General features: G+C 41.4%; 1 protein-coding gene across 1 annotated transcript in view; it reads right to left on the reverse strand.

Moving 5' to 3' along the window:
* Window positions 1–27,630, reverse strand: part of ARMH3 (armadillo like helical domain containing 3) — a 175,519-nt gene that overhangs the window by 118,760 nt on the left and 29,129 nt on the right. The window contains exons 10-20 of the mRNA XM_043597329.1: window positions 26,811–26,854; window positions 25,250–25,310; window positions 22,729–22,775; window positions 22,119–22,194; window positions 20,434–20,527; window positions 16,982–17,083; window positions 13,232–13,290; window positions 10,484–10,549; window positions 9,527–9,596; window positions 8,385–8,445; window positions 2,659–2,747 (exon numbers count right to left, since the gene is read on the reverse strand). Coding sequence (XP_043453264.1) covers window positions 2,659–2,747; window positions 8,385–8,445; window positions 9,527–9,596; window positions 10,484–10,549; window positions 13,232–13,290; window positions 16,982–17,083; window positions 20,434–20,527; window positions 22,119–22,194; window positions 22,729–22,775; window positions 25,250–25,310; window positions 26,811–26,854 — 769 coding nt within the window. The remainder of the gene's footprint in view (window positions 1–2,658; window positions 2,748–8,384; window positions 8,446–9,526; window positions 9,597–10,483; window positions 10,550–13,231; window positions 13,291–16,981; window positions 17,084–20,433; window positions 20,528–22,118; window positions 22,195–22,728; window positions 22,776–25,249; window positions 25,311–26,810; window positions 26,855–27,630) is intronic.

The following is a 27,630-nucleotide window of genomic DNA, read 5'->3' on the forward strand; positions in this document are numbered from 1 at the left end:
GAGACAGAGAGAGAGGGAGAATCCCAAGCAGAGCCCAAGGCGGGGCTCGCACTCACAAACTGTGAGATCATGACCAAGAGTCTGCTGCTTAACTGACTGAGCTACTCAGGCACCCCAAGACAGGGATTCTTAGCAAAGGATCATGGATGGCTTCAGGGGGGCCATGAATTCTCTAAAATTATATGCAAAATACATATGTACAAATGGGCATTTTTCTGGACACAAAGATCATTTTTCATTATATTCTCAAAGGTAAAGACCTATCTCCTAGAATCTGATCATAAAACCTAGTTTTCTATCCCTATAGAGAATAGATTTAAGACCTAATCTTTTACCTAAAATAGGAGATCTAGGCAGTCTAGAGGTCAGAGAAGGAAGAGCTTTTGAACTTTCCGTAACTTAGGGAAAAATAGTGATTGCTAAAAAGAGGGCAATGAGAGAGGCAGGACTTATCCCTTTCCCTATTCTATTTGAAGTTAGCCTAAATATATTTCCCCACATACTCAAATACCATGGTGACAGGCACCATATAAATAGACAATGGCAGCACGGAGTAGGTCAGGGCTTATATATGCAAAACCAACATATCAGGCAGGATCAAACCCCCAACTAATACAGCTGCCTTCTTGTCAACAAGACCAAGCCTAGGAATTCCATATGGGTATCTGGAAGGGGACCTCTGGCCACCTCCCCAATAACAAAGAGCAACTGACTATAGTCAAACAGCATAGGGATAAAATCACCATTCTAAGCACAGTGATACTACACACCCACATTCCAAACGACAAAAGGCATTTGGGCCCTAGCCAACTGCTTCCGAGACACCCAACGGCTTCTGTGTGTCCAATCTAACAACACATGTCTTATCAGTTTTACTTACAAATAAAATTCATTTAAGTTTGCAGCACATGTATGTCAAGCATCTATACACATCAGCATATTTTCCAGCGTGAGGTTCAAACATCTCTAGCAAATCCCTAAACCTAGAAGGCAAAGAAAGAGTAAAGCATGGGCATACCAACATATGAGGGGTACTGCCAGCCAAGGAGTGGGTGGATCCACCACAGCCACATTTATATTCACTGATTGCAATATTATACATTATTATGGGCTCTGATGCCTCAGATTTAGTGTAGTATTTTGCAACTTTCCTTAACACCTGCTGCTCTCCATCTCACTGTACACTCCGTGTACACGGAGCCAGGGTTCCAGGAGGCTCACCCAGTCTCTATAGGAAAAGGACCTAACCTCATTTGGCAGAGAACTCTAGTACAAGTCCTATGCCTCAGGAACTCGTTAATATTACAATGGGTAATTTAACCCCAGTTACAGACATAAGCCATTTGTACTCGTTGTAAGTCCTACAACTGTACCAACATCCATAGATTTGTATCATTTTTGTGTTTTCTCTTTAAACCTAACTTTTTAGAACCTAACAGTCATATAACTATCCTACAGGCAACCACAATACTCCTGTATATTAAAAAGAATTGTTTCTACCCAGGAGATTCTACTGCCTTTTAGTCATTTCAATCTCTTTTGATCTCTTTAGACCGTCTGATATTCCCTCAATCTCAAACTTTCACACAATCATACTCTTTTCTCCTAAAATACAAAAATGCCACTATCGCCACTTAGTGTTTTTCTCCTGTTCACCCTTCACCACCATTGGCAATAACTGCAAAGAACTTGCTAATCCATTAATTAAAGATCTCTACTTCCCATTATAGAGGACTAAATTTAGAAAGCCAAATTGGGTTGGGAGGAAACCATGTGTCACAACAGTGAGATGAATTCCATGGGAGGTGGTGGAGTTACTGGCCTGTTTCTCATAAAGGCTCTGACACTAACACACCCTCCTCTGTTGAGAATACAGAGAAGCTCTCATGGGTGGGGCAACCATTCATCCACTGTAATCATCTGAAAAAGACTTTATTGTACCATCAGGTCACAAAAGTCACAGGACCTATCAGCAAGCAAATGCCTCGGGGAGCATGTCTCCTCTGCTTTCCTGAAACCTCCAATTTAGTTACACAAAAGAAAGGGGTGGCAAGCCAGCATTAATTGTACCCTTAGAGAAGGACCACTTCCCGCCAGCAGGGGTGGCTGTGACTTTACTGGGCTACCAAATGGATACAAAGACAAAAGTAAACACTGTAATTTGCTGTTTTTGTCTCTGGCACAGGGGGAGTGGTACAAATGACACTGTCTGTAAACAGTAATAACGCCAGATGTAACACAAAGAACAGGATTCCCCCCATCTCTCCACCCCCTCCCCGCCCCCTCTCCCTATGACATTCCTCCTGAGATTACTCATCCTGAGGAAACACAGAAGACTCCCTATAGTCCATATGCTGCTACCACATGGAATGGAGGGAGAATCCAAGTTTGTACGGACTCCTCCTACCTCACTCTTACTCAAAGCAAGAATCATTAGAACTCAGATATATTCAATTGTTTCTACTGGCTAATAAAAAAAAAAATATGGGGGAGAAGGAATTTGAGAGAAAGTATGGAACAGATATGTGGCATTCCCAGGTCTCGATTAGAAGCATCCTAAACAAACTAAAAAGTTAAAAAAAAAAATTCATCTGTGCCTAGCCCTAGAGGCTCATAAAAAATATAGAGAAAGAAGATGAATTCAGAAGAGAAAGTTACCTGACCAGAGTTCCCGCCAGGTGTAATGCAGGCGTACTCTACACTTCTTCTGGTAGCAAAGTAGTTTATGTACTACCTGAATGCAGCGTCTGTAACAGAGGAAAACTGGGATAAGCCTAAGAGTCTGATGCAACTCACCGCAGATACCCTTTACTTTGGCAAGACAGCTTTGCTAAGGCCACTAAAGATGCTGGATATGAATTTGTACCATGTCAAAGAAAGACACTTTAGCTTTTAAACTGTTCTCCCCCAGCCACCCGCACACAGTGCTTGTGCTAACTCCCTTTATCACTAGGAAAAGGGGGCTATAATCACATATAGGTCAGCCATTCATTAGGCATTATGGATACCATTCCCTTAAGTTATCTTTCCCCAGAGGAAAGCATTTATCAGTGAAGCAGAATTAGACCACTCCGTTCGATGTTGCAAACACAGGATACAAAAGTAAAAAATTAAAGACCTTAAGTCTTCAGATTTAAATTTGTTTTTAAATTTTAAATTAAATTTTGGCTTAATTCATAATTAACTTAAATTGTATTTACATTAAAAGTTAAATTAAAAATTCATTCTTCACTTGCACTAACCACATTATCAAACACTCAACAGCCACATGAGGCTGGCAGCAACAACACTGGACAGCACAAATATACAGAACTTTTCTATCATCACTAAAACTTCTTTTTTTTTTTTTAATTTTTTTTTTTTCAACGTTTATTTATTTTTGGGACAGAGAGAGACAGAGCATGAACGGGGGAGGGGCAGAGAGAGAGGGAGACACAGAATTGGAAACAGGCTCCAGGCTCTGAGCCATCAGCCCAGAGCCCGATGAGGGGCTCGAACTCACGGACCGCGAGATCGTGACCTGGCTGAAGTCGGACGCTTAACCGACGGCGCCACCCAGGCGCCCCTCATCACTAAAACTTCTACTGGATGATACAATTCTAGGTCACTGGAATATTCAATATTACTCACATCACAATAACATATATGTTTGGGGGAGTACCTCCAAATAGGCAGCAAATAGGAAAGACATTTTTAAACATTATAAACCTAGGGGCCCCTGGGTGGCTCAATTGGTTGAGCGACCGACTTCGGCTCAGGTCATGATCTCGCAGTTTGTGAGTTCAAGCCCAGCGTCGGGTTCTGTGCTGACAGCTCAGAGCCTGGAGCCTGCTTCAGATTCTGTTCTCCCCCTGTCTCTACCCCTCCCTTGCTCACGCTCTGTGTCTCTCTGTTTCTCAATAATAAATAAACACTAAAAAAAATTTTTTTTTTAAATAAACATTATAAACCTAACAAAAAATGTTTTTTCATCTCTGACTGGGGGACGGTTTTGAAAGCATAAAAAGCCATGGAGGAAAGTACAAAGTTGAATACTCATGAAATTTACTTCCTAAAAATGAATACCTTGTGTGATTTTTTTAATTACATTAAAGCCAAACCATGTGGGAAATTATACTTGTAGCAAAAGATACCAAAGTATTACTATGCTTAATGTGTATGTCTATACAAATTGATAAGAAAAAATAATAACGCCCCTAATAAGAAAGATGGGCAGTGCTGACTTGGTGGCTCAGTCGGTTAAGCATCCAACTCTTGATTTCGGCTCAGGTCATGATCTCACAGTCGTGGAATTGAGCCCTATGTCAGGATCTGTGCTGAGCGTGGAGTCTGCTTGGGATTCTCTTCTCTCTCTCTCTCTCTCTCTCTCTCTGCTCCTCACCTGCTTGTGTGCACACGCACATGCTCTCTCTCAAAATAAACATTTAAAAACAAAATTTGTAAGTGAATGTTGGTAGTAGCATTATTCATAATAGCCAAAGATATAAACAACACAAATGTCTATCCACTGATGAATGGATAAATAAAATGATGTCACACATCCATACAATGGAATATTAATCAGCCAGAGAAAGGACCAACCATGCACAGTACATTCCTGCACACCAGCACCTCTCACATGGCCCAGGATCTGGACAGCCTGACCCTCGGCTCTGCTGACAATGCCACCCAACATGGAGCCCCTGCAGAGCAGCAGGGAGATACTACCTGTGCCCCCACTTCTGCCACCACCCTCTGGTTCAAAGGCTATGACACTGTTCCTGAGCTCTGCTCCTGCTTCTGCAGCCACCCAACAGGTGACAACACCAGCCTGGTGGTCTCAATAACTTTACACTATTTACCAAGCAGAATGAAAATGTTCACAACTGTTACAGCCTTAAAAATACTGGCTGAATTACTCTAAATGTACTGCTTCTCTGGGGCATTCTGTTTCCTGTTTCAACATGAGACAGTTCCACTCTAGCCTGAAGTCTTCTTGTGAGGTCCACTGACGTCTCTACTGTCTTCCAGAGCCTCCCCCCAGGTTTGAGAATCTCTTACTGAGAAAGTCCTGCATGTAAGAGAAGCTTAAAGGAAATATATTCTCCTCAGAGACTACTTCTCCTCCCTCCCAAATCCTGTGGCAGCAGTGGGGGTGGAAGCAAGAATCAAGAAATACAGTCAGGAATGAAATTAATTGGTTAAGTTTCCCCACCTCCTACTGCTCCAGGCAAGACTTGCCTTTTCTCTCTCTCTCTCTCTCTCTCTCTCTCTCTCTCTCTCTCTCTCTCTCTCTCTCTCTCCTTTTTTATAAGTACCTTTCTCCATTATTACTTCACCTACAGCATTCATACACAGATGTGAAATTGTTTCATTTTTGACCCAGATTCTGGTTTGGAGTATTAAGGCTTTCCACACTCTCTATTTCTTCATATTTTACCAGGAGGATTATAAACTTATCTGAAATGGTAGAAATTCATTTTGCTTTCAATTTCTCACTCTGCTGTACGATGCTGAAAAGCAGTACATAATGAGAAGTGAGAACAGCAACCTGGCCTGATGCCCAGCTGGGAGCAGAGAAGTTCACCTAAAAAGGACTTGATGCTCCAAATGCCAAAATCTGGGAAGAGGGCTGGAGGAGGGGGGTGGGGAGATCTGGAAATATGCCCACGGGTAGTAATGAAGAAAGTGGATTCAGCCTGAGGGTGTGACCTTCTGCCCAGCCTGTCAGCTTGATGCCTCATTATCTCCTCCATCTTCCCTAACCTCAGGACATTCAATTAGGGAACAGGTGGAAAAAGCAACTGAGAAAGCAAGGCAATACCAAAAAAGTTAGAAATGGGGGCGGGGGGGGGGGGGGGAGGCGGGCAGGGAGGGAATTAAAATATTTATGTAGACCAGGGTCATTGGCTGGGATGTGAGGATTTGGGTAGACAGCTACATACCTGTAATTCTACATACTGAACACCCAATCTTATGTCATCCCACTTTCAACTGTCCACCATCAGCCACTTAGGCAGCCATCTTTCTACTCTCCTATGCTTCCTCCATGCACTCTACACTCTAATCATCCTGAATTACTTTCTACTCTCCAAACATGCCACACTTTCAAGCCTCTGAACATGCTGGTACCCTGCTTGGTGTGTCCCTCCCTGACTCCTCCACATAGAAAACTCCCACTGTTTCTTCATGACTCAGGTCAAATGCAACCTTCTCTGTTATCTTCTCTGATGCCCCAGTCAGCATTAGTCACCCCGTACAAATCTTTCCTTTGTCACTTATCGCAGTAGTAGTTAAGAGTACAGTCTCTGGGGTCGGAGAGACTGGAGTCTGAATCCTGGTGATGCAACTTACTGGGTGTGTGACTATGGTAGTCGGCCTGCAAAGATGGCCCCAGTGGTCCCCACCTCCTGGCATATTCATATCCTTGTATAGTCCCTTCCCACACTGTAAAAGGGTTGGTCTATGTGCCCAATAGAAATGGTGGGTCATTTGAGATCAAGTTATAAAAGACACGATGGCTTCCATCCTAGACTCTTCTCTCTTGGATTACTAGCGTTGGGGGAGGCCAACTGCCATGGCAAGCAACCCTATTGAGAGGGCCACATGGCAAGGAACTGAGGTTTGCCACCAACCATGTAAGTGAGCTTGGAAGCAAATTCTCAAGCCCCATTAGAGTCTTGGATGTCTACAGGCCCAGCTAACACTTTGCAGCCTTGTAAGAAACCTTATGCCAAAACTACCCAGCTAAGCTGCTCCTGGATTCCTGAGCCACAGATACTGAGATAACAAATATTTGTTTTAAACCACTAGGTTTGGGGTCATTTGTACACAGCAATGGGTAACTAATACACCAGAGAAGGGATAGCAATAGCCTAGAATTTACAGTAAGAAAAGCTGGCTTCAGGAAAAGGCAGTGGTGCTTACTAACAGAATAACCCTGAGCAAAGCACACCATCTCTGAGTCTAAGTTTCCTTACCTGGAAAATGAGAAAACAACAACTATAATAATAAACTACGAAGTAAATAGCATATCCTAAAACTAGAACATAAGATAATCAAGTAACAAATAAAGTTGTAGTATAATAAATCTGACCCCTAAGGTACTAAGGTTCAGAGATACACCTAAAATGAGCCAAAAACTAATCTAATCAGCATTAAAAAAAAAAAAAAAAGCAGCTTCCATGGTCTTTCAATTAAAATAAAGAATCAGGCTCACTTTCTTTCCTCATTTTCAAAGGAAAATGCAAATAGAAAAATGCAAACTGCAACCTACTTAACCTAAACGTGAAATTTGTAGCATTAATTTAGACCTAAGAAGCCAAGACTACATGACATGACCTACGGTCTAAAGAGCTGGAGGGCTACTCTATTCAGAGTAAAATCCTTTATACCTCCTAGATCCCAGGCCTGGCACTGGAGTGAGGTACACTGACCTTGATGTTCACGAAACAACTCTCCTCCTGAAAAAAATGGAAGTACTGATTCTGTTGTCAGACTCAATTTAGATTTTTTTTTTAATGTTTATTTACTTTTTAAACGAGAAAAAGCACGAGCGAGAGAGGGGCAGAGAGAAGAGGGAAACACAGAATCTGAAGCAGGCTTCAGGCTCTGAGCTGTCAGCACAGAGCCCAACGCAGGGCTCAAACTCATGAACCGTGAGATTATGACCTGAGCCGAAGTCAGTCACTTAACCAACTGAGCCACCCAGGCACCCCTCAATTTAGATACTTTTTAAGGAAAAAAGATAATATACATATTTGGGATCACACTAATGTAGCACAGCTGTTCTTGGGCACTAAAGAAGAATGAAGAAACATCAAATGAGAGAGAAAGCCTAAAGGCTTAAACTTTATTAAAATAGGATGATTTTCAGTTGCCTCTAGTTGTGTTGGTTTAAAGAAATGGGATAAACAATCTGATCTCAGGAGGCAGGAATCTCCCAACCAGGACACTACATACGTAATTTACCTAGCTAACATGGTTCTGACTAGGCTGCTGAGGACAATGTAGGCTAAGAAGCTCTATCTCTCCGGCCTTTTCCTACATCCTAACTACTTCTGACTACTTTCATGCCAATGCCTAGGGATGACTAAGTGGCCTGCTGGTATTCTGTATCTTTGGATTACAGCAGCCACCCATGATCACTACTTCAGTGCATCAACCTTGTTCTCCATGCAGTGTGCCTAAAGGGATAATGAAGATATGTGCAGAATCCAAACTGTGGTTTGTACAGTTTCTCCCTTCTGGAAAGATGTATAAATCCAGGCCATAAAATGCTCCCTGACACTCATACACAAGTGTGTTTTTCCTGAAGCAAAGTATATAGAAATGTGACTATAAATTTCCTATCACTCAATTCTATAAAATAGATTTGTACACATTAAGCAAACCATGATACTTACACATACAGATCCATAGGAAACTCCTTCATCATGTGTGTTACAATAAACTCTACCATCAGGTCTGAATGGGAAAAGGATAACAATTAGATGAATCAGAATGAAATGCATTCCATCCCTTTGAGTTGGGAAAAAAAACCTGAGTATACCTTGCTCTCATGCTGAATGGCAACCGCTAACCATGTCTTTATTCACATACACTGAAATTTATTTTATATAAGGCACTTTTCACAACACTTGCACTACCTGCCACTTGCCACTTGTAAAGTAACAATTAGCTCACTCTCCTACTTCCAGAAGGATACCTTGACCTGCCAATAAATTCACGTACACAAGAGATTTCACTGCACAGATATTTTGTACCATGGCACTAAAGCAAAATGCAAGAGGGAAATCATATTCTGAGAACCGAGCAATGAGGCAAGTAGAGAAGAAATTATGGATCGCATTTGTACAACTCGAGACTCCACTTTAAAGAGATGTCAGTCTATCTCATCTCACAATCACGCTCAGTTTGACAGATATTGACTGAAATGGTCTGTGGGGCTTTGGGTCAATGGAGGCTTATTATATAGTCTTAATTACTGTTTCTAAAATCAGGTAGATTTAGGAACTAGGGCTGAAAATCCAAGTGAAATGGGATTAAGAGTTCATATTATTCCCCTGAGGAAAATGCAGAATTCTGGGCAGACAAAATTCCCTAAGTTACAACCTCCTACTGTCAGCTCTGTCAGCCTCATCTCAGCTTCATTTACTCAAAGGAAATTTCTGTATAGCTGAACCTTGAACCTCAAGCCTCCTGGCCAGCTGACACATCAATATGAACCAAGAAGAGAGTGAAGAATTTGAAATCTTGACCAGGAATAAAACATTTTACAAATTTAAATCATGTACCAGGCTTAGACTTACCCATTTATCTCCCTGGAAAGATCTTTCTCTTTGAACAAGAGAACGCTTTAATTGAGCAATCTAGTCACCGGAGTTGTTTTACCAAACTGAACAATAAACATGGTTTCTTACACCAGAGAAGAAACGTAACTAGTAACTTCTTTGAGGGAGAAGCACATCAACCAGGATCTATCCCTCCTCTTAATCATGAAAATCCGTCACTGGCTCAGGAAAATGCCAATTTTGATAAGACTCACCCAGTACTGCACATACTAAGGGACGGCAGGGAAGGTTCTTGTCTGCTGCCTTCTTCCTGTGTCTCATAGGCTGCACACAAAAAAGAAATGAAATTAGTGGACACATGAACTGACATCCAATGGCTCATCATCATGTTCTTCATGCAAATAAAATCACTCTGCTGACATGCTACCTTTTCTTTCTTTTTCTAGTGATGGGGGTGGGGTGGGGCAGGGAGGACTTATAAATGCTTCTCAGTTATCAATGCAGGCCTGTGACAAAAACACAATTCACAGCAAGACAACAGCCCCAATGGACACTGGAGCATACTACAATGGGAAAGCTGTTGTTTTTACCTTGATTTTACCTATACAAGGGACATTACTAAGAACAAAAGAGACATACTGGTATCTTTTCTTTGATAAAATAATTAAGAAAAAGAAAAGGAGCAGGTAACTGTGTAGAGGCAGCAACAGTAGCAGTTGCAAAAAACAAAAGTTAAGTTTGAAATGTAAACCTCAACATGATATTTTTAAACATATCTCCAAGTTCTAAGAAATTCCCTGATCTTCCAAATTCAATTTCCCCCACCTCTCAGATAAATAAAGCAGCATGTGGTCTTAACTATCAAAGGTCACAGGACATTTTGCAAATGAAAGGCTTAGACCCATCTCCTTGTGGAAATCTACTGATTTCTGATACTTCTACTGATACATTCTAATATCACTGCCATGAGAATATGGTTGTGGATCTTTTCATCCTCTCTTGAGTAAGAAAGAGCTCCATGACATGCAAAAAAAAAAAAAAAAAAAATTCCAACAACAGGCATGGGCCTGTTGAACAGCAGTTAAGCAAAAGTTCTTTAGTACAACATTCCACCCACATTTGTTCTAAGTAGGATCAATTTCATCCTCCCAAATCCTGCCAACACACCAAAAATTTCCTCTAAGAAAAACAAGAAACAAAATCACACCTACCATTCTATGTAAGTTTACTCGAAAGTTCATATTGTCGTCATGCAAAAATGCATTGGCATACTGATCCTTAAAAAATAGAAATAAGGAGAAAAAGTAAGGAATGAGAGCTATATTTAGGAAACTCAGTTTATAATCTATCACACTTGCTACAAATCCTTGGACTTCAAGAACTACTACTTTCAAGGACCAGTTGAAGAGCTAATGAGATGAGCCTAGAATCTTAATGTCAAACTCTACTTAAGCCAGGAGACTTTACTTAGATATAATTCCACAGTGTGTCCCTAACTGGTCAAAAATCTCTCAGCAAATTACAAACAATAAAAATTAAGGCACAGGGACTTGAGGCGAGTGCTGAGAGGAATCTGTTTTCTTATTTTCTCTTCCTTTCCATCTGCCCAAGGAGCCTGCTCTATTTGTGACAGCTTGAAGGTTTTCATCAGGGCTGCAGGATACATGTGCAGACTCGACATGAGGAGCCACGATTAGGAAGAAAGGTCTGTACTCTACTGGGAATGGGCTTGGCACAACAGAAGAAAACTGCTATGCTGGCAGCAAGGCAGTAGGGAAGACCCTGTCTATCTCTGGCCTTGCTCAAGACTGACGGAAAATCAAAAACTTCTCACCCGTGGATCGGTAATAAATATCCCTTGGCCCTTTCCCAACACTGTTTTTGAAGATCTGACAGACTCCAATTACTAAGAACTGTTACAATTTGTGAAAAACAACTCCTTTAAAGATAGAAAGATTTCTGAAAAGCAATTACAACCAGCCCACTGCTAATAAGTAGCTCTTGTAGCGGCACCTGGCTGGCTCAGTCAGAAGAACATGCGACTCTTGATCTTGGGTCATGAGTTCCAGCCTCATGCTGGATGGAGAGACTGAGAGAGAAAGAGCACAAGCCAGGGAAGGGGGCATAGGAAGAGAGAGAGACAGAGAGAAAGAGAATCTTAAGCAAGCTCCACACTCAGCATGGAGCCCAACTCAGGGCTCAATTTCAAGACCTGGGATCATGACTTGAGCCGGAATCAAGAGTCGGACATGCTCGTCCGACTAAGCCACCCAGGTACCCCAAGATTACTTAAATAAATAAAACCTAAAGAAAATAATAATAATAACAAGCAGCTCTTCTATAACCAGCAACACATAACCTGGTGAAAAGTAGGTCACCTTTACACAGAGAATATAAAAAGGGAAAAACTGAGCAAGATCTTTACTCCATGTGGACCACCTTTACTATTTTTCTTAAGAGAGAAAAGATGAAAATAAGGAATAGTAAAGGAGGAAACTGAAGAGAAAATTTAGCTCTAAATTGACTCAAGTCCTGCCCATAACCAGGGATCACCCTAAGTGAAACCATTTGGGTCCTGTGGTTTTTTTTTTACACCTTTGTTGCCACCAAGATGCAGGGTGAGGTCAGGCCTAATTAATCCAACCAAAAGAGCCTCCTTATAAAGCACCTTTTATTTTTACCCTTGGGTTCTTGTTCTTCACCAAACTGCAATCAGCCCAACTTTACTCAGGTTCTAATTCCTCTCTTTGGCTTTTCTCTCCACCAACTCCCCACAGGAAACTTGAGCTCCATTTTTTTTTTTTTTTTTAAGTTTTTTATTTTGAGAGAGAGAGCAAGTGGTGGGGAGAGTGGGGTGGGCAGAGAGAGAGGATCCCAAGCAGGCTCCTCATTGTCAGCTCAGAGCTGGATGTGGGGCTCGAACTCACGAATCATGAGATCATGACTTGAGCCGAAGCAAGAGTCGAACGCTTAACCAACTGAGCCACCGAGGCACCCTGGGCTCCTTTTTTCATTTTGCTAAATGCAAAAAACCCAACATGGGCAGCTTCAAAGGGGCATTATCATTTTTTCTACAGAGGCTTAAGTCTGTTATTTAAAACTCTTTAAGAGCTCACTCTCCTTCTCTCTCTGCCCCTCCCCCACTTATGCTCTGTCAAAAATGAATAAACATTAAAAAAATTTTTAAAAAGGGGGGGCACCTGGGTGGCTCAGTTGGTTAAGTGTCCAACTTCTCACAGGTTCATCAGTTCGAGCCCCACATGGGGCTTTATGTTGACAGCTCAGAGCCTGGAGCCTGCTTTGGTTTCTGCGTCTCCATCGCTCTCTGCCCCTCCCCCACTCATGTTCGCTCACTCACTATCTCTCTCAAAAATGAATAAACATTAAAAAAAAACTCTTAAGAGCTCACATCTTCTAGTCTGAAATTATCGAAGTTATAACACCACTCATTATTAATTAATCCAGTAAATACTAATTGAGCCTCTATTACATGCTAGATGCTGAGAATACTGAGAACACACTGGTGAAGGAGACAAAGTACTTGGTATCAGAGTTTACATTCTTTTTTTTTTTTTAACTTTATTTATTTTGAGTGAGTGAGTGAGATAGAGAGAGAGAGAGAGAGAGAGAGCACGAGGAGAGAAGTGACAGAAAGAAAGGGAGAGAGAGAGGATCCCAAGCAGGCTCTGCACTGCCAGCACAGAGCCTGACATGGGGCTCAAACTCAAAAAACGTGAGATCGTGACCTGAGCCGAAACCAAGAGTTAGAGGCTTAACCAACTGAGCAACCCAGGCGCCCCTCAGAGCTTACATTCTAGTGGGAGGAATGTAGGGAGACAAACAAAGAGGAAAGAGTTTCCCTCCCAAGCTTTAGGAACCTAAAAGTCAGGAACAAGAAAAGGGCAGAAAAAAGCACCCTGTAAGAGATGGGCTACTATCAGAAGGCTAGCAGCACCTACCTCTGCAATACACGTAAGTATAATCAAACAGAGTTTGCCACTGTGAAGTCGGTGCTCATCTGTAAAGAAAAAATAAACCCTTCTCTCCATATCATCCAAACCATGTTTCTATACAGAAAAAGATATGTATCATCAAAATGAACATTTCTACTTTCCCCCTCTTTCACAAAATTCCTGAATGAAAATCAAGGCTCTACTTGCGTTAATTCTTGCTTTTCTACTTGGCAAAAGAATTCCCCCCGAAGATTTTTTTTCTAAAATATTCTGGCAGTCTGATGGACCACTAACCACCTTCCTGAGAGCCATCTACTTAATATAATGGTTCCTACTGTCATGGCCCACATTAGGGCCATGCCCTTTGTTTCCATATCAACCCTTTGCTTCTAAATAGTCAGGTCCTTTCCCCACCCCTCCCACCTACCAGCTAGAAGCACCACCATCTATATCCACCTCCCACAAAATCTGGAAAGGTTTTATAACTGTACATAGCAAACTGGCAGTGGAATCAGAAACAAATTACTTGAAGATCAGGGTCCACCCCATGCCTTTCCTTGTACTGTGCACACCATTTATGACCAGAAAAGCTGTGAACTCTTCATCACTTTTCTTTCCTTCCTGCCAAAGTTATTCATTCTACAAATATTTACTTAGTACCTACTATGTGGCAGGCACTGTGCTAGGCATTACAGATACAGCACTGAACTAAACAAAGGTCCCTGGTCTCCCAGGACCCACATTCTAATTATTAAAAAAGAAGGTAACCGGGGCGCCTGGGTGGCTCGGTCGGTTTAGCGTTCAACTTCGGCTCAGGTCATGATCTCACGGTCCGTGAGTTCAAGCCCCGCGTCAGGCTCTGTGCTGACAGCTCAGAGCCTGGAGCCTGTTTCAGATTCTGTGTCTCCCTCTCTCTCTGACCTTCCCCCGTTCATGTTCTGTCTCTCCCTGTCTCAAAAATAAATAAACGTTAAAAAAAAAATTTTTTTTTTAAATAAAAATAAAAATAAAAAAGAAGGTAACCTCAACAGCAGGGCTCTAGGCCCACACAAATGACCAAGAAAGAGCTACTCCATCACTGCCAATTACCAGAACCATGAAAGCTTATTTACTTTCCAAGATCTTTGTGGGTGAGGAGGTGAAATGGAAGCAAAAAGAGGGTTCATGCCAGAATATCCAAAAAGGACAAATGGTTTATGATGTCTCAAATTAGCTTTAACAGGACCCGGATTGAAGTCCATTCCGAGAGAAGATCTATTAACAGATTACAGTGCTATAGAAATGAGCTAAGAGAACTCACCCTGACATTAACCTGCTACTGCCTCAAAGATAAAATCAACTAAAACCTGACAATTAGAAGGCATAATGGGGGTTGTAGTCCAGAAATACATTCATCTCTTCTCATAGACAATGCAAATACAGTAATAATACTTACCTGACATTCCCCAGAGCTTACATCAGAGTTCCTAGGCAGCCAGAAGAGAAATGCCCCCGCCTGTGCAAAACTAGATTCATGAGACTCTTCTACTTATCTGCAATTTCTCTGGCACTATCCTCCCTTTCCTCAAAAGCTGATACGCAACTCCTGTAAAAAAAGCCTGCAGCTATCTCTCCACTTAAGAAAAAAAAAGTGTTTCTGAATACAAAACGAAGGCATATTTCATTATAAACTTTTTTAACTCATAAAAGCACAAACAAAGGACAACAAAAAACAAGTTTAATCACTCCACCCGTTTGTCCTAACTGGTAAAATTTTGGTGAATCAACTTTAAAGTCTGCATAGATATACATATATACACATATACATTTTAGATATACATATGTATTTTTAATATTTTTGCCTACTGTCTATTTTTATCTTAGAGAGCAAGAGCACATGTGCACGAGCAGGGGAGAGGCAAAGGAAGGTGGCAGGGGGCAGAGGGCGATTGGGAGGGGCAGAGGGAGAGACAGAATCTTAAGCAGGCTCCACGCCCAGTGCAGACCCCAAGGTGGGGCTCGATCCCACAACCCTGGGATCATGACCTGAGCCGAAATCAAGAGTTGGATGCTCAACTGACTGAGCCACCCTGGCATGCCCCGCCTAATGTCTATTTTTAAGATTAATCAGATACTCCTTCAAGGTAACAATACCCCAAATTAGAAGAACCTCAGGAGAAAAAGGCTTTGAAAGCAGAGCTGAATCAAAGGAATGATAAAATTTTAGAGAGTGGAGAGGAGAGGAACAACTGGGTAGAGGACACACAGGTAGCTTCAAAAGCATGATTTCTTCAGGCTGAGTGGCAGGTTTATGTATGTTTGTTTTATTATGCTTCATAACTTGTGCTATTTGTTATGCTTACTATAAGCCTCATAATTTAATATTCATACATATAAGAAGTATCTTTTTATAGGTGTCAAATAATATACAATAAAGAAGAAAGAGCTAATATCTGGATAGGGGGACAGAGCAGAGCCAAGAAAGACAAAGTTGCTTCTATTGCTCCTAAAATCATAATGAGATCCTATCAGTCAGGGCATACAGAAGGTCAGGGGATTAACAGATAGCAAGAGCTGGGCCAATGTAGCACAGGAGACATTTTTCTTCTTCTGTTCCTCACTCCCTCAGTCTCACAGGAGCCATGTTTGATGTTAATTCTCCATCATACCTAACACTGCCCCTTGCCGTATTTAGGCTGACTGTTGGCAAGAACAATCCCAGCCTGAGTTCAGAGAGACAGCCTGAGACCACGATGCTACCATTAATCTGCCCTCAACTTTGCCTTCTATTTTATGTACGACGAAGTGACCAGGACAAAGAAGTTTATAACATCATTAGAGCTGAAAGTAAGTTCCACGGGCCTCAGTTCACTGTTACATAGCAAGCAAAGCTACAAGTTCATTTGCAGGGTCCCATCTATACAGTCTTTTCTGTGGTTGCTATGACATTTCTAGAGAAAGGAAGAGGTTATCTCCCTCCACAAAGGAGAAGCCAGGGCCCCAGGAAACATAAATACACAAAAGTCTTGTTATCCTGGCCTGCCAGATCTCACCCGCTGAGTCTCAGAGGCCCACCAACCATCTCTGCCGCTCCGCTCAGAGCGGACTGAGATACATACTGGATAGAATCTGCTGGGTTTCCTCCCAATCCCCTCTCACGCCTAGCCCAACTATTACCCTTCCCTACTACCAGTTAAAAGACTGTAGATGTAACAGATGAAGAACAGGAGACCAGAGACAACAAACTCAAACTTTTCCTACAGCCACTCCCCTCCTGCTTCCACTCTACATCTCTAGATGGGTAAGGACACTTCTGTTTTAAGTGTTAAGGAACACTGTCCTTCTCAATCTCACCTCTTCCTACGGTACTCAGTATAATAGTCCACAAATTCTCACCACAAGCTGATGCTTCCAATTCTTGTCCTCAAAAGGGAAGTCCCTGATGCATGCTAATCCCTCCCCTTCCCACACAATAGACTTTGCATCTACTTACCAAAATCTGCTAAAATCACTTGCTAGTTTTTGTAAAGACCAATTTTTTTTTCCTGTTCTATTTTTGAAGTACTCCCCCTCCAGCTCCAGGTTTTCCCAACACCACCTAATTGCCATCTGGCAGTGAGAAATCACTGTTTTCCAGTAATCAGGACCATCACCCTGTACAGGAGGCCCCAACAGTTCATCCAAAGTTTCAAAGTATTAATGCTGCTCCTTGATTCTAGCTAAGTAGCTGCCTGCCACACCTCCTGCTTCCTGAGCCCCCGAAGTAGCCTGCCTTACCTTTGGTGTCCTGCATGACAATCGAGCTGTACTTTAAGAAGGTTATGAGTAGATTACTGGTCTGTACATCTGCATCCAGTGGGAGTTCCACAGAACTTATAACTGGAATAGAACAGATGAAATGTATTTAGCCTATAACATATTCTAAGACTTCTACTTACATAGCCAATTTGCCAGCAGACAAAAAATCACCAAATAAACTTTTTCCACGAAAGAGGGAGGACCAAGTGCTTCGCATTAAACCCTTAGCTACTGTTCCTAGGCCTCTAGAGCCCTTCCTACTCCCATGATTGGTCCCAAGACCAATACCTTTCCTGTAATATAGGAGAGCAGGTCTCCGGGAACAGTGCTTTTCTCCCAACATCCTAAAAAGGGTCTTTTGATTCTGCTTTTAGCGTCAAGTAACCCAAAAGTGTTCAGGGCCCTTCTTAAAGGCACTCTGATTTGTACCTAAGGGAAAGATCTGTATTGAATATAAATGAGCCTTGCTTTGATGAGTCTCCTGCTTAAAATAAATGACAATTCATTCCTAATAAGGAGAAATCTTGCTCAGTTTTAAGAATAAGACTTTAGGCTAGAAATACCCAAGATGGAAGGGAAAAAAGTTAAGACAGAATTACATGCAAATTCTACTCCTTAATCTCTTCCCCTGCCCCGGCCCCCCGAAACGGAACCTGAAAAAGAATACCGAAATACTGAAAACAGGCGGACACTATTGATTGGGATAGCCTGGAAACTGAGTTTTATACACCCAGCTACTTATTATTTCCAAGAGAAATTACCCCTTGTCCCCACTCTCTGAGCCACAGTTGTAATGAACAATGAGGGACCAAACCAGGGCTAACCCACACAGAATCGTCTTTCTGTTTTTGTTTTTTGTTTTTTTTTTAAAGTAGGCTCCACATCCAATGTGGGGCTTGAACTCACAACCCTGAGATCAAGAGTCTCAGGCTCTATCAACTGAGCCAGTCAGATGGCCCCAGAACAGTCTTAATGCAGATATATCAAGTTTCTAAGACTTTAAATTAGACATCTTGTTAACTGTTTTTACACTAAGACATAATATAAAAGCAAAAGGAGGCTCATGATGGCTCAGACAAGCTAGAAAATCTATAGCTTTCTGCAGTATTTTCACCTGTGAAGACTCAGCTGAGTTTGGGATATTACTCATAATATGTATTCACAACCATAGTGGATCCTTCTGGAGTTATTATGATGTATGCTGAGGACATTTATTAACAATGGGAAACATTTGCATATAATGGTTCCATAACACACAACAAGCACAACAGAAAGCCTTATGAGAAGAAATTAGCATGTCCAATCCTTGGCTGTTTTCCCACAGTTCAGCCTCCCAAAACTAATAAAAGACAAATATATTTTTATGTTCAAATACTAAAAGGTCTTAATTCACGTTATGGGTTAATGACCTGAGACTACTACTACAAGCCTATTTTGAAGCTCAGAGCCCATAATCATTCCTTTGTCCAATACAAAGAGGAATCTAACTGGTAAGTGGGACTTTTTTCCCCACTCACACACAGCAGTAACTGGAAAAATGTCTTATGTAATATGCAGAAATATAGAAGTATATGTATTTTTAGTTTACCAGAAAGTCCTCTCATGCCAAGGCTGAGTTGTCAAATGTCAAGTCTGAGCTGGGAACAAATGTTACATCTAAACTCCTGGCTTTTAAAAATAATGGCTTCAGTGACATACCTTTAAATATAACTGGGCCACTGAGCACCACTATACATAATTAAAGACAAAAACCTGGAAACAAGGTTATAACGCTTAGGATCCCTATAGATAGGAAATGAGTTAGGAGAGAGGAAAAAGGACAAAATAGAAGAAATAGAATAAAATCCCTCATAAATTAAAACCCCCTTCTTAAGGAAGAGTTATTCCTTGATCTTTGGCTTCATAATTCTTCCCAGCAGCCTCTGACAAGGGAGACAGTCATTTGAAAGTGGGCTGACTCCATCTTCCCACTAGAAAAAATAAAAGCTCAACTGGTTGTAGGTAAGTAAGCACAAATCCTGCCATTGCATAATCAAGTGTGTGGGTGGAATGTTCACAATGAACAGTTTGAAAGGCAGTTCTCTGAAGCATCCAAACCCCAACATCACATGGAATTCAGATATATGGATATGGATATATATATATATATATATATATATATATATGGCTTTTGATATCCATGGTAACCAGGCAGGCTTCGTCCTTAAAGAGAAAGAACAGTATTTCCATTGGATTATTCAGTGACCTGAAAAAGCAAAGACAAGTAAGCAATCCTTACTACTTGCTCCTTCTCACTAAGATATTTTGGAATTTGGCTTTCAGTTCCAAACAGATCCAACTTGCTACCATAGACCTGAGTACGAATGGCACCTTCCTGACACTCTTCTGTACCAACACCACTTTTACTACCTTGAAATGCTACTGCCACAGGTGCTATATGAAAATTTCAAGGAGAAAAGGCAGATCAAACAAGATCATTTCTCGTACAGACAGTAGAGAGGCACAAAGAAAGGATCAAAGCTGGATTTCCTATATTTCTTTACCCAAAATTCAGTAAACATTTCAGGTAAAACATCAAGTATTAAACAAAGGTTATTTTTAGGTTAATGTACTCTATCAAACACACTCAGGTGACAACAAAGCTTATTGGGCAAAATTCATAACTTCTTTCCTGCTACCTTTTTCTTAAGTTCCAGCCATAAAATTTATAAAGTGGAAATTTGTGTGCGTGTGTGGGGTGGGGGGTGGGGGGGGGGTTGGGGTAGAAGTCTTAAATACCCACCAAATTCCAATTATAATACACTCAAAGCTTGATATTTTCCCCCTGTGAGTGCTGGCAGACACATATCAGTAAGAAATATCTTAGGGTTCACTTTCTCATGCATGTACTCAACTAATACTTACTAAGCAGTGACCATGCCAGGCACTACACTGGTCAGACAATAGTGAACAAAACAGACATGGTCCCTGCCCTGACCCATGTCCTGGATCTTAGTCTCAACTCTCACTAACAGTAGGTGAACCATTTATTTCTCTGGCCTCAATTCCCTCATTTGACCAATGGTAACATGAGATAACATTACTATCTTACATTTATTTCAGAGAGACCTTCATAAAGTATCTCATCAGAGCCTCACAAGTATCCTGAGAGTTTGGCAAGACAGGCATCACCGACCTCAGAGGTCCCTTTCAGATCTAGCACTCCATGATTCTACAACCATTTCCTGAGGACAGGCTTCTAACACAGAGAAAAGCACCTGACTGTCTTTTCCAAAATTTCCATTGGAGCTTCAGAAGTCCTAAAGGATATCACCTCAGACAATTTCTTAAGTGAAAGAATTAACAACTGTGTTCTTTGTTCAACACAGCTACACTCACCCTGAAAGATTCAAGATCGTATTAATCAAGAAAACATGAGGTGGTGGGTTTACCATCAGAGGAGGGTGGTGTGGTCCCAAGTGGTGTGGCTGGGGTTGTCGGAGCAGGACTGACAGGGGTTGTCACCAAGCCCATCTCTGGATGACTCTGAAAGAGAACAGAAGCAGGTAAGAAAAGACATAACCTAGTTCTGAGTAGCCTCCCCACAACAGTCTTTCTGGTATTCCTGGCGTCATAATTAGATGGAATGCTCACTGAGGAGGGACCGCTTCTGCATTGAGTTCCCGTGAGAACGTGATTCCTGTTGATGCTTGCTAAATTCTAATAAGAAGCTCTGTGGGCAAGTTTTCTTTAAGCAACTAAGTTCCCATTACATAAGTTTTCTGCAGAACCATGCAAATAAAAAACTGGGGTAAACAAATACCTGAGATTATTCTACCAAAAAGAGGGCATCTACAGTCCTAACTGAACCTGGGAAAGGACTCCTCTCATCAGATCAACCTAAAACACATACATAGACTGTCTTGATGACCACACAGTTGACGAATAAGTACAGGCGAAGCAAGTGGATAAGAGATGTTATAAAAAGAGCTAGCAGACAGCAGTCTCCCTGTTCCACAACCAATAAGAGTGTACACTGTGGAAGCAGAGACATGGGGGAGACATCCACTGGGACCCAAACAGATGACTCCTCTGTCCCTGACCTTCCTTAGCCACCTCTGTCACATTAGCTCTTGAGAATTAAGCTGAGTGGCAGCTATTCCCTTCTCCTCCCCAACAGCTTTTCCAGCCTTTCACCTTCCTCATCCCTCCTTTAACATCAGTGACAGACACCAGAAAGCAGACAAACATAATGAGAATGGTGGATAAAATCTCTCATGTTCTCAGTCTTGATAAATAATAAGTGTCCTCATAGGCAGAGCCTAAACCAGCACACTACTTTTTAAGCATGGCCTCATTTTGTTGTTGTTGTTGTTAAATAAAACTCAATCAGTGATTCCATCCATACACATCTGCCCTTTGAGACAGAAAAAAGCATAAACATAAACAAACGTTCTTTTAAAAGAAACCTGCATACATATTTTAAACATTCTGACTCTAAGATACAAACACTTTATCAATTTTTAAAGACAGCTTTCATGGCCAGCACTTGAGCTCCTGGCCTGTTTTAGTCCCTCTCTACCAACTACCGAAGACATCCCAAGCTAGGAAGTGACCTAGCACTCAGGATCCTGTGACTTCCTGCTTTCGATACGCATAGACCATTTTTTCTCCTAACAGCTAGCCTTATGCTAGATACGATACTTTTTACTTTTGTACTCAGGAAATTGGTGAAATAATAAGACAAGTGACTTGGCCTCTTTTATCTCTAGTTGCAATTCCACAGTGGTTTAGGAAGCAGAAAGCCTGACATGAAAATCCATATGGGAATTGCCAGTGAGCAAAATGAAGTAATCTCAACTTGTCTGGGTTAACAGAATCAGTAAACTGGTCAAATGAATTAGTAGACTGGTCAAAACCATTGACTTTGCATACTATCAGACCCGCTTCAGCACTAGATGGAAACATACATAATTGAGGACAACCCGACACAGAGGCAACTAATGCAACTCTTTGTTACTACCACTTACCAATACAAAGCAGGGGTTAAACGGGCAGAGCCAGCGAGGCTTTTCAATGGAATGAATCTGTATGAAATTCAGGGAGAAGAAGGATTGGAGTTTTTAATATAACCAACCTGGGCTAACACTGTGATGAAGTTGCGATTTAAATGAACAGCTTCATAAAGTGCCAGAAGGATGGCCTCATTGGTTCTAAAGAAAGAAAACAAAGAGAACAAACTGGAGAGGCTCTTATAGTGGAAGAGTTAAAACACTATGACCAACAAGATAAAATTTCACCCAAGTTCCTCATTATCAATCCCTTTGAGTTTCTAATTTTCCCTTTATTTCCTTGTTGGGTTTATGTAAAGGGTATATAGGCAAGGAGTCAGGGCTTTAATTTTAATTCCTTAGGACTAGTTCTTATTCACTTCATTCCCTACTTTCCTTCTCATTTTTCTACCCCAATTCAGTTAAGTCCTTAACTGGCTCAGACACCTAGCCCCCCTTCATTTCATTCCAGAGACAGCTGAGAACCATTTTTCAGCTTCTTAGGGCTCAACAGACATGTCCAAAGGAGTGGTTTCTAAGGGTCCATTATTGTTTACAACCCAAGAAACATCTGATAAATCACCATAAAAGTTTGAATCCATAAAAGATTAACAAGAGGTAACGTTTCACACTCCTATCCAGCCAGATAGCCCACACTAGAGTTCAAGTCACCGCACGAGAATGTCAGCCACTTACTGTACTGAGATTTTCTCATGGGCATCTGCTATGAACATGCTGCCCACCTGTGGAAGGAAAGAGGAATTGCAGATTTATAGCAGGGAAATGTGAAAGGGGCTCTGTGCCGGAGAAGCCTTTAAATCAGTGAAAGGACAAGCTGCTTGCAGCCTGAGGGAACAGGGAACTGGCCCACCCATCCTACAGACGAAAACCAGCCCACTTTAAAGATCTTCAAAGAATCACAAGAACTCCACTAAATTGTCTTTCCTTAAGGGGCCTTAAAACAGAACAATCAGGACTTTGGTCCAGTTCTCCTCTTCAATGTGTAAGTTCAGTAACCGCTGACACCAAGTAAATGGTAACCTAGACCTCCTTGTCACTCTGCATCTTTCTCAAAAGTTGCTTATTTGAAGTCAGAAACTAACTTATAAAGAACACCACAGAAAGCACACTGATTTCATCCAACATAGAGCCATCTTTGGAGGAATATTTGGGTTTCAGACCAGAAATGTCTATGTGAGACCCACTTTCAGATCATAAAGTCTTTAGTCTGTGTTGTAGGCAGGGCAGCCAAAGAAGTAAATGGAGTAGGCTATCTCCAATATGTGTGATATCAGAGGCACTGAGAAAGATGCCCATCCCTCTAAAAATACTTTTCCATCTGCCTACTGATGCTCCCAAACTATGCAGCTCAAACTTCCTTTGTTTCATACAAAATTTTCCTTCCTGGCTAAAAGGCCAGGATCCCTGGGAGCAGTATAATTATATCCAATTCATTTAACCAAATACCAACACAGTGCTCATATTGCTCTGACCTCTGAGAAACTTTATTCACTTATGCTTCAGAGTTAAAGAGCTTATCAGATCCTTTTCTGAGAGTAGACTCTAAGAAAGAAGAAGGGAAGATGACAGGCATTGAGGGGGAAAAGCTGCCTTTTCGGGGATAGATGGATGATTATTTTTTGCAGTGAACTCAAAAACTGTCTTGCCCTACAGCTGATCACTTGAATACTAATGTCCAAGAAGAAAGACTTTCTAAATCTGCCTAGATTCTAAGACCTGCGAGATTTATCTCTTAAAAATTAGTCCCAGCAGGAGCACCTGGGTGGCTCAGTAGGTTAAGTGACCAACTTCGGCTCAGGTCATGATCTCATGGTTTATGGGTTTGAGCCCCGTGTCGGGCTCTGTGCTGAGCACTTGCTCGGAGCCTGGAGCCTGCTTCAGATTCTGTGTCTCCTTCTCTCTCTGTCCCCTCCCCCGCCTTGTGCTATAAGTCTCATTCTGTCTCTCAAAAATAAATAAATAAATGTAAAAAAAAAATTTTTTTAAACAAAATTAGTCCCAGCCATTCGCAATTATGTGGATAGAACTAGAGGGTATTATGCTAAGCAAAATTAGTCAGTCAGAGAAAGACAAATATCATATGACTTTACTCACATGAGTACTTTAAGATACAAAACAGATGAACATAAGGGAAGGGAAGCAAAAATAATATAAAAACAGGGAGGGGGACAAAAACATAAGAGACTCTTAAATACGGAGAACAGAAGGTTGCTGTAGGGGTTGTGGGAGAGGGGGATGGGCTACATGGGTAAGGGGCATTAAGGAATCTACTCCTGAAATCACTGTTGCACTATATGCTAACTCGGATGTAAATTAAAAAATAAAATGAAATGAAATGAAATGAAATGAAATGAAATGAAATGAAATGAAATGAAATAAAAAAATATTAGTCCCAGGTTACCTGGCCCAAAATGACTATGGTGCCAAGGTTGAGAAACCTTATTCAGAAGTCTTGCAAAATGGACCAGTAACTTTCCTAAACTATGGACCTCTCAGTCCATTAAATCTTTAGATAAGTGGGTCAAATCCACTGCATCAATCCCTCAACTCCAGGACCAGCTATGAGGGATCAAGTGGCCACAGCAGACAGCCAAGGGGCACTCGGGGCTGGGCTCAGATCTAAACTTTGCTATTCAATATTCTGTAGGGTCAGTCCTCAAACATAGCCAGCTCTTCAGGAAGCAAAAGTCTGGCTTAATGTGTACCCTTTTTTAGCTTTTATAAAACTGAATTAATTAATTTGAAAAAAATCAATCCCAGAGCAATCGGAGCTCTCCTTTCCTTATCTCACTTGGATTTGGGAATCAATAAAAGAGACACAGCTCTCAAAAATATCTGTTCTTTGGGACTTCTGGGTGACTCAGTTGGTTAAGCATCCAACTCTTGATTTCCACTAAGGTCATGATGTCATGGTTCATGGGATAAAGCCCCGCAACAGGCTTCTCACTGACAGCTTAGAGCCTGCTTAAGATTCTCTCTCTCTTTCCTTTTTCTGCCCCTCCCCCTGCTTGCACCCGCCCTCTCTCTCTCCCTCTCTCTCTCTCTCTCAAAGATAAACATTCAAAACTCTGCTCTAAGCCACTCTCCCCTCATCATGCCATCATCTCAAACATTTGAACTTCTAAATACAGATTTGTCTACCCCTGCAGACGCCTTAAGACTGCTGAGCAAGACAGAAAAAACAAGTCGGACTTACCATATTTGTTAAAGCAGAGAAAAAACCACTCTGGTGTTCTTCTTCCTTGTCTTTATATTGCCTGAACAAAAATAACTAAATTCAACTTTAGTATTATTTATCAAGTATGTCTCCATCCTTGGCATTCTAGATAATCAGGGCAGAGCACTCTTTGAATTCAGTGACTCCAGAAAACAAAAGCATTATGACAATGTAGCCACTCCAGTCTCCCCTGCAAGCTATGCATGCCTCTGCTCTTGAGGCGGAATGTATCAAAATGCCTGGCTACTTTGGGAGAGAGGCAGAAAGCAAGCTGCAAACGTGCGAAACTGCTCTAACATATGGCTGATCCAGTTATTTCCCAAACAGACTATTACTTGAAAAGTGTAACAGTGAAATTACTTTAAGGCTGTAGAGTGAAAATCTTGTTTGTTTTTGAAGGAAGAGGAGGGAAATCTGTGAGCTAAACTATTTGTGGAGATGGGGCAGATTTGAAATTCCACATCCAATTGTGTGTGAGCAAAGTCTGGAGAGGAACAAGAAAGATACTGCCTGGCCCTTGCCAGGATTAGGAACACTTCTGGTTTCCATTCACTGAATACCAGATCCTTCTTCATCCAAAGCAAAAGGGAAAACAAGCATCAATGAAGAGAGCCCTCAGAAAAGACAGGGACTCTGGGAAGCTGCGGTTGATTCCTGATGAAAAAGAAGTATCCACCAAACTAGAGCTAATTCAATATGTTTTCTCCTTTTATTTATTTTTTAAGTGTACAAAAAAGTGGTGCTTCGTAATCTTTTTTACATAGAAAATGACTTGTATGATACATCGCGCTAAATGGAAGAGCTTGCTTGTGGCTGGAAAACAAGTTAAAATACCCTGCAATAAAATACCAAACGTTGCAAAAAAAAAAAAAAAAAATGTGTCTAATTGCTTAAATAAAAGATGACACTAACCTGGTGGCTACTTTCCCCCTGGTATTAGAAACAACTCCTGCTGGGGCACCTGAGTGGTTCGTCAGTTAAGCGTCTGAGTGTTGGGTCTCAACTCAGGTCACGATCTCACGGTTTGTGAGTTTGAGCCCCATGTCAGGCTCTGGACTGAAGTGCAGAGCCTGCTTGGGATTCTCTCTCTTTCCCACTCTGCCCCTCCCTTGCTCATGCTCTGTCTCTCAAAAAGAAGGAAGGAAGGAAGGAAGGAAGGAAGGAAGGAAGGAAGGAAGGAAGGAAGGAAGGAAGGAAGGAAGGGAAGGAGGGAGGGAAAGAGAAAGAGAGAAAGAGAGAAGGAAAGAAGGAAGGAAGGAAGGAAGGAAGGAAGGAAGGAAGGAAGGAAGGAAGGAAGGAAAAGGAAGAAAGAAAGAAAGAAAGAAAGAAAGAAAGAAAGAAAGAAAGAAAGAAAGAAAAACAACCTTTGCTAAGGCCATCAAGCTGAGCTTAGAGCAAATATGTCTACCAGAAGCTAAATCTAAGAATACTCTTCTAGGATAGGTAAGGGAAATTCACCCAAGCACTGGAGCAAACCTGTTTTCTACTCAACCAATTCAAACGAAAATTAGACCCTTCCCTTCTGGAACAGTGGACTTACCTATTATACTCAGATAAAGCCTGGGCAATCACAAGTCCCATTCCCTAGAAAGAAAAAGGATAGCACAGGTGAAATAAGGGACTGGTGGTGATGCCAGGCCAGGGAAAACACTAAATACAGTCCTGGGGTCCAGATTTTCCTGATCTAACTATCTTAATGTTACTTTAATAGAGTAACAAGGGGGTGGGGGGCACAAAACAGAGCAGCCCAGATCACTGACAATTTCACTGGGATCATTTTCACCTCAAAAGATAAGACAAAGTTAGAATCTTCAAACAAAAAGCTCTCATGTCTCTAAAACAGTCACAGTAAGAGCGACAATGAGTCTCACGCTAAATGAAGGTGCTTAGAGACAAGCCACTCTCTTTCAGGCCACAGGAAAACAGGAAGGTACCAGGAAGATGCATCCATCTTCTTATCCACTTTCCCTTTAGAACCCGCTAATAAACATGACACAAAGATCAAGTAAGGCCATGGGATGAATCAGGTGTGCTTTTTTTTTTCATAAGATAAATTAGAAGAATGAAGAGGGCAATATGCCTGACACCTGGTCATCTTCTTCCTCCCTTAGTCAGAGATCAGATATTCAATCCCAAACTTTCAAGGACATATGTAACAGATACAGAGACCATCCTCCATGCTTCAGCTTCACCAAGTTGGGCTGCAAATGCCATCTAGCTAGTTCTACAAGAAGGAATCTCCCATTAGTTAGTCTTCTAAGCCTCACCGTGCTTTTTTCTTTTTTTATTTCATCTTTACTGACATACAAAATTGTAAGATATCTAAAGTATATACATCATGGTGATTTGATATATCATCT

The sequence above is a fragment of the Prionailurus bengalensis genome, chromosome D2 (genome assembly GCF_016509475.1).
Source record: "Prionailurus bengalensis isolate Pbe53 chromosome D2, Fcat_Pben_1.1_paternal_pri, whole genome shotgun sequence".
Lineage (NCBI taxonomy): Eukaryota > Metazoa > Chordata > Mammalia > Carnivora > Felidae > Prionailurus > Prionailurus bengalensis.